A 15,993-nucleotide genomic window follows, 5' to 3' on the forward strand; every position below is an offset into this window, starting at 1 on the left:
ATTGCATTGATAGAAACTCCCCACACTTAGAAAGTTATCTAATGCATAAAATATGAGTCACTAAAAGCAAGCACTTGCATAATTATGCGTTGGGGGCAGTCATGGTCTTTTAAATAACATAGCAAAGATACTAATAAAGATTCTCCCAATAGGTTCTCAATCTACTACAATCCATAGCACTCTGTTTGGGAGAACTGCATGCAAATAATGTTTTAGATTTTTAAGATTTGTTCTTATGACGGGCAGGGGGGAGGATTTTAAAATGCAGCACACATTTCCGCTGACCTAACTATAAAAACTAAGGGAAAATTTTAAGTGCAAAGTTGAATAATTTATTTTAAAACACGCTTAACTGAAAACTGGAAATGTATGTCAATTTTCGCTCTTGAAGGTGGCTGTCTTGAGACTTTCCCGCCAGTATCTCTTTATCTTAAGAGTTACCCCTGACCCTCTGTAGAGCTTCCAAACTACCAGTCTGCCTGGGGAGCCACCCTCACACCCCTGAAAGCAGTTCTCCACCTCACCCCATTCCCCCCATCCTCCCCACCACTCTCTCTCTCTCTCTCTCTCTCTCTCTCTCTCTCTCTCTCTCTCTCTTTCTCTCTCTCTCTCTCTCTCACACACACACACACACACACACACACACTTGTGCTCAGGACATCAAAACCAAAGAGATTTCCCAGGGGAAACAAATTCTGCCTGGAGAAATCTCCCCATTGGTTGTTTATCCGCAGAAATCTACATGTTTCAGGGGATGGTGCATCTATAATCAGTCTGTCCCTATAGGACTTGGGTCTTGGCGACCTTTTTGTGACCTCTCCCGCCAGAGGAGGCTGCTGTCACTTTAAAAATTTACTGAAAGAGGAGCCCGTCGTCTGGCTTCCGACCACTCTGGAGATAGCTCCCTTTCTCCCTCGCCGGGGTTTCTTTCTGGATGGCCGAGCAGATCCCCTTTAAAGAGACAGTTCATGAAATAGAAACCCTGCGGCTGGGCGCGGAGTGGCTAAAGGGGACAAGCGGGTGAGGGTCTGGCCCGAGAAGGTCTGGGGAGCCCTCCTGGCCTGGCAGGGCCCCCCACCTTCGCACACTTTCCTCCTGCGGGTCTTGCCCCTGGAGCTGCAAGAGAGGAGTGGAAGAAGTTTTAGTAGGTTTCAGATAACTTTCATTACACATCGGGCTGATAAGAGCAAGAGAAAGTGAGGGAGGAGGGAGGTGGTGAGAACAGAAGGAATAGCTGCGAGCTCATTTAGAAAGGGGGAAAAAACCCAAATACAACAAACCCGGGTCAATTCTGGTCTTAAAACACTGTTGGCGGACAATAAATCCGAAACGCGTGGTCCCGGCGAACAGCTCCCAGGGAAGGACAAACTTATCAGACACCCAGTTGGAAGTCGAGACACGAGGCTTTTATTTTTAAATTTTTAAAAAAATATATCTCGAAATGTTGGCGGGTGTTCGTTGAAAAGATTTTTCTACACGAGTGCCGGGCTGCTGCTGATTTTATTTTGCCTAATTCTGCTGTGATTGCTTTTGATTGCTGAGTTGAGGCCGTAGAAATCGGAAGGTAAGCGAAACTCACTTCAAAAAGTCTTGGCTGTGGGCAGGGTGTCGCTGGGGAAGGCGTCCCGGGTCTGTGCTGGTGTCCCGGTGTCCCCGGAGCGTCCTGGTCGCCAGGGCTCCGCCGCCTCCGCCTCGGGTGGGTCTGCCCGGCTGGCTGCCGCCTTCTCGGCTCTCCTGTCCTCCTTCCCCTCCCTCCTACGGTCTGTCGGTCAGGTTCGGGACGCAGAAGGTGGGGTTGCCAAAAATCAGAATTTCTGGCACCAGCCAAGCGACTTTGGAAGTGGCTTTCGGCAGAGTCCCACCTTGCCAAGTAACAGTTTCGCTGGCCAACAGCGTGTGTGCTGCCTCAAGAAAGTCACATTTGGACCCTTTGGCTACAGGCTAGGATTTTTCCTTCTTTCATTTGGCTATTTTTATTTTTATTGAAAGGGCCTTTCTCTCAAGTCGACCTAAAGGAATTATTATTATTATTATTATTATTATTATTATTATTATTATTATTATTATTATTATTACTATTATTATTATTATTATTATTTATGCTTAAAAGCTTTTGCAAAGACCGGACTATGTTAGAAGGGATGGAGAAGATTTCCGAGGTGATTGAGACGTTTGGACACAAATGAAGTCCTGGTAGCAAGTTGAAAGTGAAAAACTTGCCAGGGGAGAAGACAGGCGGCCTTGGGGCAGGAATTCTGAGTGAGAGTAAGAAATCAGCATGTTGATGAAACCTTTGAATAATCTGTAACATTATGTAAAAACAAAAAAAGACACTCTTTGGAAATGATTTTTTTTTAATTAGCCTCCCTGTTGACAGTGGCAGTGTCAGGGATGTTAACACGAAATAAAATTACACCTATACTTTTATGTGCACAGTATGTAATCTTTAATTCCCTACCTCTGCTTGAAAGCTGAGGGGGTAGAAGATTCTTGACTCTGAAATTAACAAGTTTTCCACGTCTTTCTGCAGCATGAAATGAGACCAGTGCAGCATTTCAGTGGCTTCACCGATTTCCTTTATTAAATATTTCTCTGGTGTGTCAGTTGACATGCCTCCCCACCCCTTTCTTTCTTCGTCAAGAAAACAAACAACACACCCCAAATCAGAAGAAATTAGCAAACAAAACAACAAGCCCACTTAGAAAAGAAAAACAAACCTGAAAACCGGTGCTAACTCTTTACCTTTTCTGTTTCTGGTAAGGGGAGAGCTCTCAAAGTGCCATTTGAGCTACTCAGCCTTGAGAGTTGAGGAAATGTCTGCAAGTTTGTAATTTTATAATTAGTGTATTTGTTCAGATCTGACCTCCATAAAAAGCATATTTAACTCTGTTAGTGTGGAGAGATGGAAAGTGTGGGGGGGGGGGGAGGGACAGTAATTGCCTTTCTCTTCAGCTATCATTTTTCTTTTTTTAAGTCCTGGGATGACTTGCTGCCCTTCAATGGCCCCATGGTCAAGGGCTTTTCATAGGGCTTCAGGCTGGAATGCTCAGAACCGAGTTCTTGAAGTTCATGGTGAGTTAATGACTTGAATCTGCAAGTGGGTGATTATCAGAGTTCTATGCAAAACTGCTTCTGGTCCACATAGCTAAGGGTTTAATGCTGACTTTCCAGGCAGGTATAGCAGGGACAGACGCCAAGGGTGATTTAATTCATCAGTTCTCATGCTAGAGCGTGCTGTTTAGTCTGGATCAGAAACCGTCCTCCAAGTTTGCATTACCTGATTGACATAACATCACTAGCCCCTAGCTCTGCACTGTGAGGTCAGTGACTCCACAGCTTTTAATACTGACGCTTAGCACGTTACTGAGGTTAATGACTCAGAAAAGGCTTGATTTGAGTCTATGAAACCTTAAAATTAAATGCTTCCCATCTCAATAAGTGTCCTGGGTAAGATTAACATTTAGTAAACAAACACAAATCTTCTGAAAATGATAAAACACAGACATAAGGTAATGTTGGCAAAATGTGATGATATCTAATAATTTTGTGCTTACCTATAAACCACTTTGTTATTCTGTTTACTGGACATTGTATGTAAACATGTATTGCATGTATTGGTATGGGTTTACTAAACCTTAGGTTGTTGTACTTTGCATATATATATATATATATATATATATATATATATATATATATATATATATATATATAATTTGTTTTTCTTTAGTTTGGTCAGAACCACCTATTACAACTAAAGGTATAATTTTATGGTAAAGAAATTCAAACTAATAAAAAATTAATAATAGTTATATGAAAGTTTTTAATTGAATTAAAATGAAAAAAATGTATAATCCCTCACCCAGATAAGGAGACTACACAGAGCTACAATATTGACAGTTGAACTATCCAAACCTAAATATTGAATGTTTAGTTTAGAAATATTATGTTGAACATGCTGTTCTATAGGACTTTTCCGTAAAAATAAATTGAATAAAATTATGTCAATGAATTTATTCATGGACAATAAAAAAGCAAGCTTGTTTTGAAACCAATTAATCTGCTTTGTGATAAATTACAACCGCTTTATGCTTTCTGTAAAAGCAGCATAACTTATGTCTCCTTTAATAATATGCGTGCTGCCTGACCTTTTTCTTGTAAAGATTCAAAGGAAAAGTATGCATTTCAATGAAATATTTTGGAAGCACTGGCTACTTTGAGCAATGGACCCACATGGCATCTTACCCTTCCCATCTTCTTTCTTCCAGATCTTAGATGAGCTTTGCAATGTGAAGTTCTGCATAGATGCCAGTCAACCAGATGTAGGCAGCTGGCTCAAGTACATCAGGTTCGCTGGCTGTTATGATCAGCACAACCTTGTTGCTTGCCAGATAAATGACCAGGTACGTTATAAAGATTTTCTTGTCTTTCTTGGCGATTACTAAAATATCAGTGAAGCCTGAAGGATAGAAATAATATAGAACTGCAATCAGCCCATGTGGCCTGTTTGTTGATACACCAGAAGGTTACACACAAATACAAGGTGCAGAACTAAGCCATTTTCAGCACTGTTTTTTTTTTTTCACTGTTGTTTTCTTTGGGTGATTTATTCATGTTGTCTGAGCATCTTTATAAATACTTATTGTCTGTAGTGTGACTGAGTGATTTAGAAACTAAGCACTTATTTGATACTCTTATGTTTTTCCTTTATTATTCTAATGGGTACATTCCTAGGAAGTATAGAGCTAAAACAAATTGAGGATTTATACAGAATTTGCAAATGTTATATGAAATGCTATATACTTTTATTTGAAATAGTAGCTAGATACATATGTATGTTATTGGTGCAGATTTAACAGATTACATGCTATAAACTGCATAGTTATACTGAATATCCTAAATTGCCAAATAAAATGAGAATTTCTGCTTTTCCAATAATCAAAATACTTTTCTTTTATGCAACATAAAAGTTTAAGGTTTTCACTATTGGATATCCTTTTGTACCTTTATGGATGACCAAGCAGTGAGGCTGACTTTAAGAAGAGTTTCTATGAAATAAGGACCACAATATTATGAAACTAATTTTGCACTTCATAAAATTATGAGTCGTGTAACTTTGAAAGTGCATAAAGAATGAGCACTTTATCCTGTTGATTTTTTTTTTTTGTCTTACAAACACCATTGGGTTAAAATTTAATTGTATTACAACCATCTATTTCTTTTAACCCCATGGTGACTCAAATATGTTTCCAAGGCTATGTTGAAATGGTGGCTTGGCAGATCTGCTCCACCAGGAAAAGGAAAGTTTAAATTAGCTGGTCCCAGCTGAGAGCTGTCTAGCATTATGAGCCCAGGGGACTCAGGCATCACTAGGAGATTATTCTTTGGCATCTCACCAGCTCCCAGATAATTTTTACTGACTAAACACGGGGTGGTAAGTTGTAAAATCATGTTTGAATGGGAATCATTTAAATCTTCAGCATAATCAAAAATAATAAACTAATCAATTGGGTTTTCCCTTTGCTGTAAGCGAACAAAGTGTTATTGACAAATGAAGATATTATTAAATTAGCTATTGATTTTGAACAATACATATCCCAAGTCTGGCTTAGGAGTTATTGTCATCACCAGCAGCAAATATTTTTTTTGAGCACCTACTGTTTATAGGTGTAGGGAATGGATTAGCGTTATAAGGGGGTAAAGTGTTTGTGCTGTGTTTCCTAGTAGGGAAACTGTAGGACTTCAATAATATGATTATATATAAATGTGTAATTATAATATATTTATATCTTAATGATTATTTACTGTTCATATTTACTGAAAATGGACATATTTAAGTATTTATCTAAAACTATTGTATAGTCAGTGAAAATATGATTCAAGATTGCTAGTTGTAGCTAATAAAAGGCCACTTGTAGCCAATTCTGCATTAAATTTTATTTCTGATGTTTAATAACAAGCAAGCTTTAACTGCAAAGCTTAATTGCATTTAAAAGGAAAATCCCATGGCTCCTATCTGTGCCTGAATCAAGTTGTTCATTATAGTTGGCGTTTGTAATTTTTTTCAATTAGTTTGAAAGTACAGATTTTATAGAAATTGTTTCCAAAGAAACTATGTTCATCTTCACCCAGTGAGCAGCATGTTTACTTGTTTTCGCGGAAGAGGCAGAGAAAATAATTGAGAAAGACGCAGAGCACCAATATTAGATTCATTCTTATCATTTAAACTACTCATTTTAAACTTCTGTAGCGCACAAGGCAAAGTCAAGATAGTGACACAATGAGTGCATATCAAATAATTGTGAAAGTGGTATTTATTGCATGGTCAAGTAAATTCACCCATAAGCAAGAGAGAAAAGTCAAAGGCAAAAGGCAGACTGTGGGAGAGGCACATCTCCGTACAGCATTCTACTCAGCCCCAGTTAACAGGACAAAGGAGGACAAACCCCTTCACAGTGTACATGTGTATTACAAACATGCTCACTGCTAAGCTCATAGCAGTTCCGGGAAGACAATTTAGGTGGGCGTCTCTGGACAGCTTTGAAATGTAAATGTTAGACCAGGTGCAAAGATACAGAGCTGACAACAGAGCTCTCCAGGTCTGTTTTCGCATCCTCCTTTTTTATGGTAGAAGCTGCCAGGGAGCAGGTAGGCACAGATCATCACACCCTAAGCACACATACCATACCATGCGAGCTCCCATTTAATATCTAGACACCAAGAGAAGCCGAGCATCAGGGGTGATTGTGAGTGACGTCAGCTGACCTGCACCACACAGACCCGTAGTATCTAGAGTAAATCGTAAAAAGTGTTCCTGTTTGCTCCGATGTCTAGAAGGATTTTCAGTTATTAAAAGACTTTTGAAGGCATAATAAGTAAATGTTGCAACTTCTTAAGAGAAAGAATTTCAGGTGGATCTCTCAGCTGTGGTCTAGTTCTGATCATGTTTAAGCCAGCAGACAAAGGCAAAGGTTGCCCTGAGCAAACAGACCGTGTGGATATCAGAGTCTATTTCAGTGAAGACGTATATTGAAAACTTTCTGATGTTTAAGTTAAAATTTAATAAATCTAAATCAGTTTCATAACACCACAAAAGGAGAAGACCTGCAAAAGAAAACAAACATGCAGGCTAAGATGCTGAAATTGTTTGATAGTGGGAGGCTGTCAAAACATGTATCCTGAATAAAAGCCATGCTGGCCTTGTTTGGTGGCTTTTTTTTGGTAATGCTAATAACGAATGTAATCTGATTTATGTCGTAAAATAGGAGCAGAGACCACACAATTAACCATTTCCCTCTTACTTCCCCATATAGCACTTTATCCCAGGTGATTTTCCTTGGTTTAAACTTTTTAACAGATTCACTTGCTGGAATGTGTGTGCATGCGTGTGTGCGTGTGTGTGTGTGTGTGTGCTTGTGTGTTACTTTATTTTAGATATTATCATACCAGAATGAGCTTCGAAGAGTTAGTTTCTCTCTTGCCACTGTTGCATAGAAAGGCTCAAGTCTCGTGCCTTTAGATATCTTTTTCATTCCACATCCTCAAAGTTACTGCCATGATGTTTGTGGGGATGGAAACTCTGGGCATGCTGGCATTGCTGCTGAAATGTAATTTCTAAGCAGCTGCAAGTCTGACTGATGTTGTATTCCCCAACTGAGAATCCAGAGTTAACTCTGGCAATTTATCTCTATAAAGGAAGGCCACACCAAAGACACCAGGAGAGTGAGACCCCATCACAGACGAGTCATAGCCTAGGACAGCCATTCAAGCACCCAAGCCTCCTGACCCTTTGTGTCTTGATTACTTTGCCCATGTTCCCTAAAGTTTGTATTCAATACTACATAGCTTTACTACTGACGCCCAGCATTGACCTGGGAAATTTTCACAGGGGCAGACAATGTGTAGATGGACTAAGTAGCTTAGGTGACTCCTGTAGGAGCAGCAACCGGTTCTGAGTAGTAGGATGGGGCAGTTGTCCCAGGCTAGGTCCTCAGGGGGACCAAACACAGAGAGGTCACCTGAATGAGCTTTATCAATTATTTGGAGGCTTCTGTTGTATCTAGGAACACTTACCCCCACATAAAGTCAAGCAGTCTAGACATCTAAATGATTTACTGAAAAAAAATTTAAATGTCTTATTATTTTGATACATTTCTTTTGAGGTCCTACAGATAGCTTCATTTTATATACCAGTTTGATTGGAGGATGTAGCACATTTCTTTACACTACTTGGCCTCACCTTACTTCTGCATCGCTCTCCATCACTGATAAGTCTCCTCTTAAGCTTACCTGTCTATATTCTTTACATCAAAGCAAAGGTCATCCTACCTGTGGGCTGTCTAAGATCCTCAAGCAATGCTTTTCTCATCATTGAATATATTCACACAGTCTGTGTACTTATTTTTTTACCCGAAGCTTCTTTAGAGAAAGACTCTTTGAACTACAGCGAGGGAGGCCATGCAACCCCAGTTCATGTAAGTTGACCTCATAGAGGAAAGCCAAGCCAGTCTTTCTGTCATGGTGACCAAAATGACCTAGGCATATTCTGTAGGATGGTTTATGCATGGGTGTGAGTATTAGGATTCGCATCATGGAAAAGAACATAGTCCGTTGAGTCCTGTCCTACCCTCGTAAGGTCTTCAAATATAGGAAAGCCCTCAGACAGCCAAGGCCTTGTTAATCTCGTCATTTACGCGAGTGACAAGCACTTTCATTTTGAAATGGGCCCCTGATAGCTGGCATTTAGTATGTAGAGTCAGAGAAGTTTGCTTGTGTCTCAGAATCAAAAGAAGAAACACTTGGATAAGAGGTTACCCAGTGCCTGTTGTCCATTCTGAAATAACGAGATATGGAAGCATGTGTGCCTCCCCCAGAGAATACCATGTCAGAATGCACTGAGGGGATCCTGCCAGCTCCCTGGTGGCCAATGAGTGGCAGCAAGATTCTGCAGTGTTTTCAGTGGGAGTGGGCATTGTTTTCATCTGTGCTTTACCTTATAAACTTTTAACTGCTTCCAGGACGATCATGGTTGATTCGGCACACCCGCTTCCACTCTGCTCAGGCTCATATGAGTGATGCTATCAGGCTGTGTGACACCAGAACAGTGCTGTTATTGCAAGCTTATTATGGGCTCAATTATTAACTTATTTGCTTTGGCCTTTTACTGAGGAGGGGAAAAAAATCCACTTTCCTTCAACATTCACTTAATACACATGGTGCAAAATACACAGTGAGGCAAATCAGCTCTAAGTGTAGAAAGTGGGGGTGCTGTTTAACCTCTCCCCACTTTATAAAATATGTTTGCCTCCACTGTCAGGTAATTTGTTAATTTCTCTTCCTTTACAAGGATTTCTGTTCGTGTTTTGTATGCTTTCTTTTGATGTTAAAGTTATTATTGGCTTTGGGCATTTTCTTTGCTTTGCTTTTAAGTCAAGTCCTACTTTTATACCAAAGTTCTACTCTGCTGTTTTAAGATGAATGCCAGCTGGCAGTACCCAGGGACCAGCTTTGAGTGTAATGTGAAAGCTGACTTTGGGGGCGCTATCTGCTTGATAAGTTGCTTCCTTTACCGCGAGGTGAAATTGTCTCGGACATAGTTTGCTGTTTGGTATCTGCATGAGAGGAAAAAACCCACCTTCCTTCCCTAGAAACAATGGTTAGGACATGATGGTGATGTGACATCTACGGAGATTTTTCATTGGGGTTCACAGACCCCGTGCCTTGAGAGGGGTGACCTAAAGTATCGTGCCCATGTTTAAGTTGAAACAGTGACCTGGAATATCACATGCACATTGGTAATAATCAGTGTTTGCACGTAGACACCACCTTTCATTTCAGGAAGAGCTCAAAACATCATGCGCTCAGGAGCTTCTCGCTATTCCTGGAAGGAAGCCAGAAAGGTAGTCACCAGCATGTTTCATAAGCCACCAAGGAGAACTTGATGGTCAAGGGCATAAGAAAAGCCTCCGACTTGGCAGCACATCATCAGAAAATGATCTTTAGTCTCTTTGTAATGTAATGGCGGCACAGTTGCCAAACCTTTCAAAAAACACTTGGAATGACCAAGAAGTTTCCATAGAACCAGACAAGATGGCCAACATTGAGGACCCTGTGATGAGATCTCAATAGGTTATTTAAGATACTGTTGTAAGGCTTCCAGAGAGTGGGTACACGAGTCTCAAGGCACACTAAGTGGCTCTTCAGCACTTCCCAGTTAAGAATGTATAAAAGAAAAAAAAAGCTTCAGTGATGTCTTTTAGTGAATTTTTAAAGGAAGTAGACCCCATTTTGTCTATTATCTATCTATCTATCTGTCTGTCTATCTGTCTATCTATCTATCTATCTATCTATCTATCTATCTATCTATCTATCATCTATCTACCTATCTATGGTGCATGGGTTGACTTCTTGGCTTCATACATGACAGGCAACCTTGGGGCCACAAGGCTACATCACTCCATCCTAAGCCCCTCGAATTTTTCTTGGTTTTCTCTGTGGCTGTAAGGATAGGCTGAGAGTACCTTATGTTTGGAGAAACTAAATGGTGTTTCACCTGGGCAAGGCTTAGTCATGATAAAGCTAACATTCTCCTGGATGAATTTATTTCCTGGCCATCCATCTCTGTCTTCTGAAGATGCTTCTCTGCCACTCAGTAAAATTAGACTCAGAATGTACATTAGGATCTTTTTTCCAGAGGTCAAAAGCTTGACATCACCATACTTTGCTGGGTTGGAGTTTCCCACATTGCTCAGCATAGATGAGGGCCCAAGCTGTGTTTCCTGGAATGGTCCAAGGTATATGCATAGTCTGCGAACTCACGCCATCTCTGCAGCTCCAAGACTGACAAATGTGCTCACATCAAATGTTGACTCCGTTCAGACATGTACACTGTCACTCAGCCAACCCTCAGCCACTTCCAAACGTGCAACTTCTATGGGATTTTCTGTTTCTGCATGATGCTTTGGAGCTATAGAAAAATAAAGCATTCAGGCCAAGCATTGGGAGTTGGAAGAGGGAGAAATCAGCTGCCAGCCTCAAAAAGCAAAGACAGCGATAGTCTGAAAAAGCTGCTTCTCCATATAGATTCTGCAGGGAGTACATTTCTCTATTATTTCAATTATTAAAACTTCCTGAATAGGTTGAAGGTCACTCATAATTCACACTTCTGTCATTTTTAGACATGCCAAGTGCAGTCTATTATGCATAAATAAAACCTCCAGTGTTTGACCAGGGAAATAAATGGAAATCCATAACAATGAGGCCTTGTTCATCTTTTTAAAAGTAAATGGGTTTTTTTCTTGTTTTCTCCTGTACACTGAAGTTTATCTTCTAACTCAACAGTATAAACTTAGTACTTTAAAGTGATGCAAGTGTAGCATATTATCAACAAAGCTGTTGTAAAAGTTTCTTACATGTTCTCTTCTGTAGAAAACGAACAAGGACATAAAGTTTCACCTTTTAAAAGAACAAATGGAAATGTCATTATTTTGATGGCCAATTTGGTTGGACAGAGGCCTTGACAAAGCAGAATTAGTCTGAGAGCCTTCTGTGGACTGTTAACATTTCTCAGAATGCTTTTGAGTCTCTCTACCCTCTGTAATATGGTCTTCTTGAACTTAAGTAACTGAAAGAAATAAGCATCCAATGATATGGACTTAATTAAAGTTAATTCAAAACTTACCTTTATACAAGATGTGTGTCATCTATATCACATACAATTAGAATTAATCTAGCCATTAAGAATTAACTTCATGTTAAATATAATTAATGCATAACAGGAGATTGTTAATAGTTAATGTAAAAATATAAATTCATTGAAAATACAAACTTTGCTTATTTATATGTCATGTGTTAATATAAAGTATATCTTAGGACACAATTATTTATATTTATCACTGAGGGATAATGGATCTCTCAGAATCTTAGAATTGACTGAATCCTGTGCATACCATTACTATTTTTTTTTCATTCTTTGTTTTGCCTTGTATTACCTGAGTGGACTTTCTGTATTTAGAATTGATTTCAGAGTTTGGTTAAAATGAATCAATTATAACAATCATATCTACAGTAAGCAATGTCTGTTACAAGTATATTATATTTATGCATAAGCTATAAATGTCACTAATACCAAAAGAGAGCAATTTCAGATATTCTGGTATTGTTTTCAACTACGCAAAGGATTCTTTTTGAAATCGCAGAAATTTTGCTAGTGAAATTACTTTCACAAAAGTTGGCACTAAAGGATTATGAAATGCTCTGTTAGTAAAACAATCGTTATAGGTGCTTATCTTTTTAAATTGTAGAGTCCAGAAATCCAAGTAGCCGTCATGCCTACAAAGACAGAAATTCAGCATTTTGGAAAAGGAAAAAAAAAACCTAGTCTATCCAGATGCTAGAAAAATTAAAATTTTATGTTACGAAAATGTTTAACTGTATGGAAAGTTTGGTCATATTCATAATACCTATTTCTGAATTTTAGTACCAGCTATCAGATTTAAAATTCTAGAGGAGACATGTAATAACTCATTTGTCACAATACAGGTCCCATGTATCTGCTTCTCACATGTAAGGACCCATTCTTCTGTGTTCACACTCTCTGCTGAGATTATTTTTCATTGCAGCAGAGGAGAGAGAAAGAGAGAGAGCGGGAGGGAGGGAGGGAGGGAGAGAAGGAGGGAGGGAGGGAGAGAGAGAGAGAGAGAGAGAGAGAGAGAGAGAGAGAGAGAGAGGGAGAGAGAACTACATAGGAAACTGACAACTTTTGTATTGGTTGAAGCTTATTCTGAATACTTGAGATTTCTGTACTTGTATTGAATTCATCACAAATCCCAAGACATTTTAATTCTGGACCCGGGTAAGTTTTTCCACACAACTACGATGGAAAGGAGAACTGTTAACTCTTTTATGGAATTGAGCAGACTAATCAGCTCCCATTTTTCCACAGCACAAATGCCAGGAAAGTAGTGTCTTTTCTTGTGGTGTGTAACTCAGATGACACAGGGCTCCTAGGCTTGCCGTGCAGCTGAGTCTCCAGGGACACCCTGGTCCCCGAGACAGTGTGTCTACAAGCATCCACATCCCCCGGTAAACGTCTGCATGGATCGCTCCTGCTGCTGTCAGTTTTTTATTTACCACAAGATGTTTTTATAACACGAAAGCAGAGACACAGTATTTCCTGAAAATAGAGACACGGTATTTCCTGAAGGAGAAGGTTCACTCAGGGTTGTGTGTCCCATCATTTTCCCATGCAATCAGTTTGAGACAAAAAGAAAAAAAAACAAAACAAAACGTCTTTTTTATTTTGAACTAAATGACTTCTCTCACATGCCAAATGGTTGCTAATATATTTCTATTGTCATAAGGCATGTCTGGCCTCAAATATTGTACTCCGATGCTGTTATAATTAGGCAAGGAATACATAGTTTGACTCCAGGACTTCCAAGATCCCAAATAAAGGAAGACAGCAAGGGTCACACGGGCAGAAACACCTTGAGAGAAGGACCTAATCCTCCAGGGTGTGGAGGGCGGGACTTAGAGGCACACTCTTATTGCTGTATGGGGAAGCATGCCCAGAATTTGCCCTCGTTATGGCTGGTGCTTGCCAGTTCTTTTCAAACCCCAGTTTCACGAGCACCATAAAAATTCAGTTAAAATTGAAAAGAACACCCTGAAGTTAAAATCCACTCTGCCTTGCCTTGCCTTTCATGGCCTGGAATGTCACCTTTTACCTCCAGTAAATAAAGCCAACGTCAACACTCTTCCATGTCTTTTATATTTTATGCACTCAATATTCTTCACATGACAATCTGGACACTTAAAGGGTAATTACAGGAGTGATCTATGTCCCGGCAAAGAGAATTGTCTTCATAATATATAGTTGCAGTGTATCCATCATTTTCTTTTGTTCCTTGGACTGTTCACATTGGATTGAGTAAATCTAAAATGGAATTAAAAGAGACATGATTAATAGAGGACTGCAAAAAAAATCATGATATCATAATACTTTCTTAAAGTGACTTGGCATGTGTGTCTGAGAAGCATTCCCAGCCAAGACAATCGGGCTCTTTTACCGTCTCACTGTGCATTGTCTGTTTAACCTCGCTGTTTCCGAGAAGCTACCAGAAAGTCCTCATGTGTCACAATTCAAATGTTAACATGCTGTCAGAAAGGAAACTAATAAGTTAAACCTGTAAGAGATGCCAGAACAGAGGTGATTCAAACTGTTGAGCAAAGCTTGTTGTTTTCTAAGGGGAAACAGCTCAAGGAGAAAGCAAGGTACTTACCAGTATTTAACTCGAAGGTATAATGCTTACATGTGCAGTGGCATTATTTTAATCTGGTCCCTTTTTGAGAAGGGTTCTTCCTGCCTCTAGAAGAGGACAGTGTGACGGGCAAGCCCTTGGGACAAGGTGGCCACGTTCAGCTTTGCATTTCCTTTGAAATAGAAACTGTAGAAGAAGAAGCCAGTTTTGTGATGGGCTACATTTCACTTTTAGACAAATTGGAGAATCTCAGGTTATTTATAACAGTGCTCAGCAGTACTTCCTGACTGACATTGCTTTCTATAAAGGAACTTAAGCTGGTTTAACTACTAATGAATTTTTTTTAAGAGCTTCATTTTAATAAGAAAGAGACTAAGCAGAAAATAGTCCTCATTGGAGTTTTTTTGTTTGTTTGTTTCTTTTTAAAAATTTAACATACTTCTGTGCCCTGTTTGTTTGTTTTGTTTTTGTTTTATATTAATAATAATAATAATAATAATAATAATAATAATAATAATAACCCAAGCACCAAAAACCAAAAAAACAACTGGAGTTTAGAGCCACCTACTGGAAGAAAGAGGCACATACTTCTGTGTATGCTCTTCAGCTTTTCAAGGGATAAACAAATAGGTAAATATAAAAACGGAAGAATATTTCCACTGATCTTATAAGAAAATGTACACAGATTTCCTCAGATTGAAATACCTAGACGGCCCTGGCTAGCAGATGGAGAGCAAGTCCAAAGCTGGTCTCCAGTGAACAAGCCACACCCTCTTGGTTCATCTTCCTATTTCTTGGTGGCATTTGTCTTCTGTATTTTCCCCCATAATTTAAAAAAACTGCTACATGTGCCCTGTTGTTCAGAATATACTTGGGGCAGTGCAATCTTATTTCTTTATGGGGTAGCTAGTAACAGGAGTGGTGTGTGGTGACAGAAACAGGATGCAGGTTAACACGAGCGTGATGAACACGTAAGAATAGACAGATATTGCATATAACTAACCTTTTTAGTTTTTATTAGATACAGTAGAATTTTCTTTTCCATCAAGCCTCCATTTGATTATAGAATTTTTGTTTAATACATAATGTTAGGCTAAGATGAACAACCGATAGTATTTTAATGGTAAAGTAAACACATATCCTCAAAAATTTTATGCTCAAATATATTCTTTATTGGTGATAAAGAGCCTGATGCCTAGACACACAGGAAGCCATGGCTTGTCTATCACTGAGCTCCTGGGAAAGACAAGCAGTTCTTGAAATATTCAGATTTGGGTTTTCCACGCAGCTCCCCTGCTGCTTTCCAACCCACTAGTAGCAGGTTTTTAAAATCCCGTTCTGTCTTCACCACTTAGCATGAGAGCCCCAAACATTAGCTGGCTCATAGCGCAAGTGTGAGGCACAGCGCTTGTGTGTGGGAGCTGCAATCAGGAGCTGGGGCCCAGGGCAGGGCCCAGGCTGGGCTCACCTTTCTTGCTGGTGGCAGTGGAAAGTGGTATTTTGAAACACAATGATTCTGTTCTCTAGAGGCAATGGCAGTTCAGTTTGCTGCATCCCAGCAGCCACTCCCTTTGGAGCGTCTTGTGGAGAAAGGGTCCTGGGCTACATAGGGGAAGCTCAGGGTTAGCTGCATAGACAGGAGTGGTTCCGCTCTGCAAAAGTGTCGCCCGTGAGGCTCTTTGCGGAATTCAGGGACGGCCAAGTTCTTTGTCAAACATTTCACAGACTATGGGCG

The 15,993-nt window shown here is 39.7% G+C and overlaps 1 protein-coding gene across 10 annotated transcripts in view; it reads left to right on the top strand.

Moving 5' to 3' along the window:
* Positions 1-15,993, top strand: part of MECOM (MDS1 and EVI1 complex locus) — a 568,506-nt gene that overhangs the window by 506,570 nt on the left and 45,943 nt on the right. For 7 of the 10 annotated variants that reach the window (XM_084768610.1, XM_084768613.1, XM_084768616.1 and 4 more), the window contains exon 3: positions 4,266-4,400. In XM_084768610.1, the coding sequence (XP_084624736.1) occupies positions 4,266-4,400 (135 nt within the window). Of the gene's footprint in view, positions 1-578; positions 1,565-2,939; positions 3,073-3,313; positions 3,510-4,265; positions 4,401-15,993 lie in introns of those variants that run through there. The other 3 variants (XM_084768619.1, XM_084768617.1, XM_084768618.1) reach the window with 3 other exon arrangements.

Source organism: Acomys minous, assembly GCF_964271855.1.
Source record: "Acomys minous genome assembly, chromosome: 19".
Classification (NCBI taxonomy): Eukaryota; Metazoa; Chordata; class Mammalia; order Rodentia; family Muridae; genus Acomys; species Acomys minous.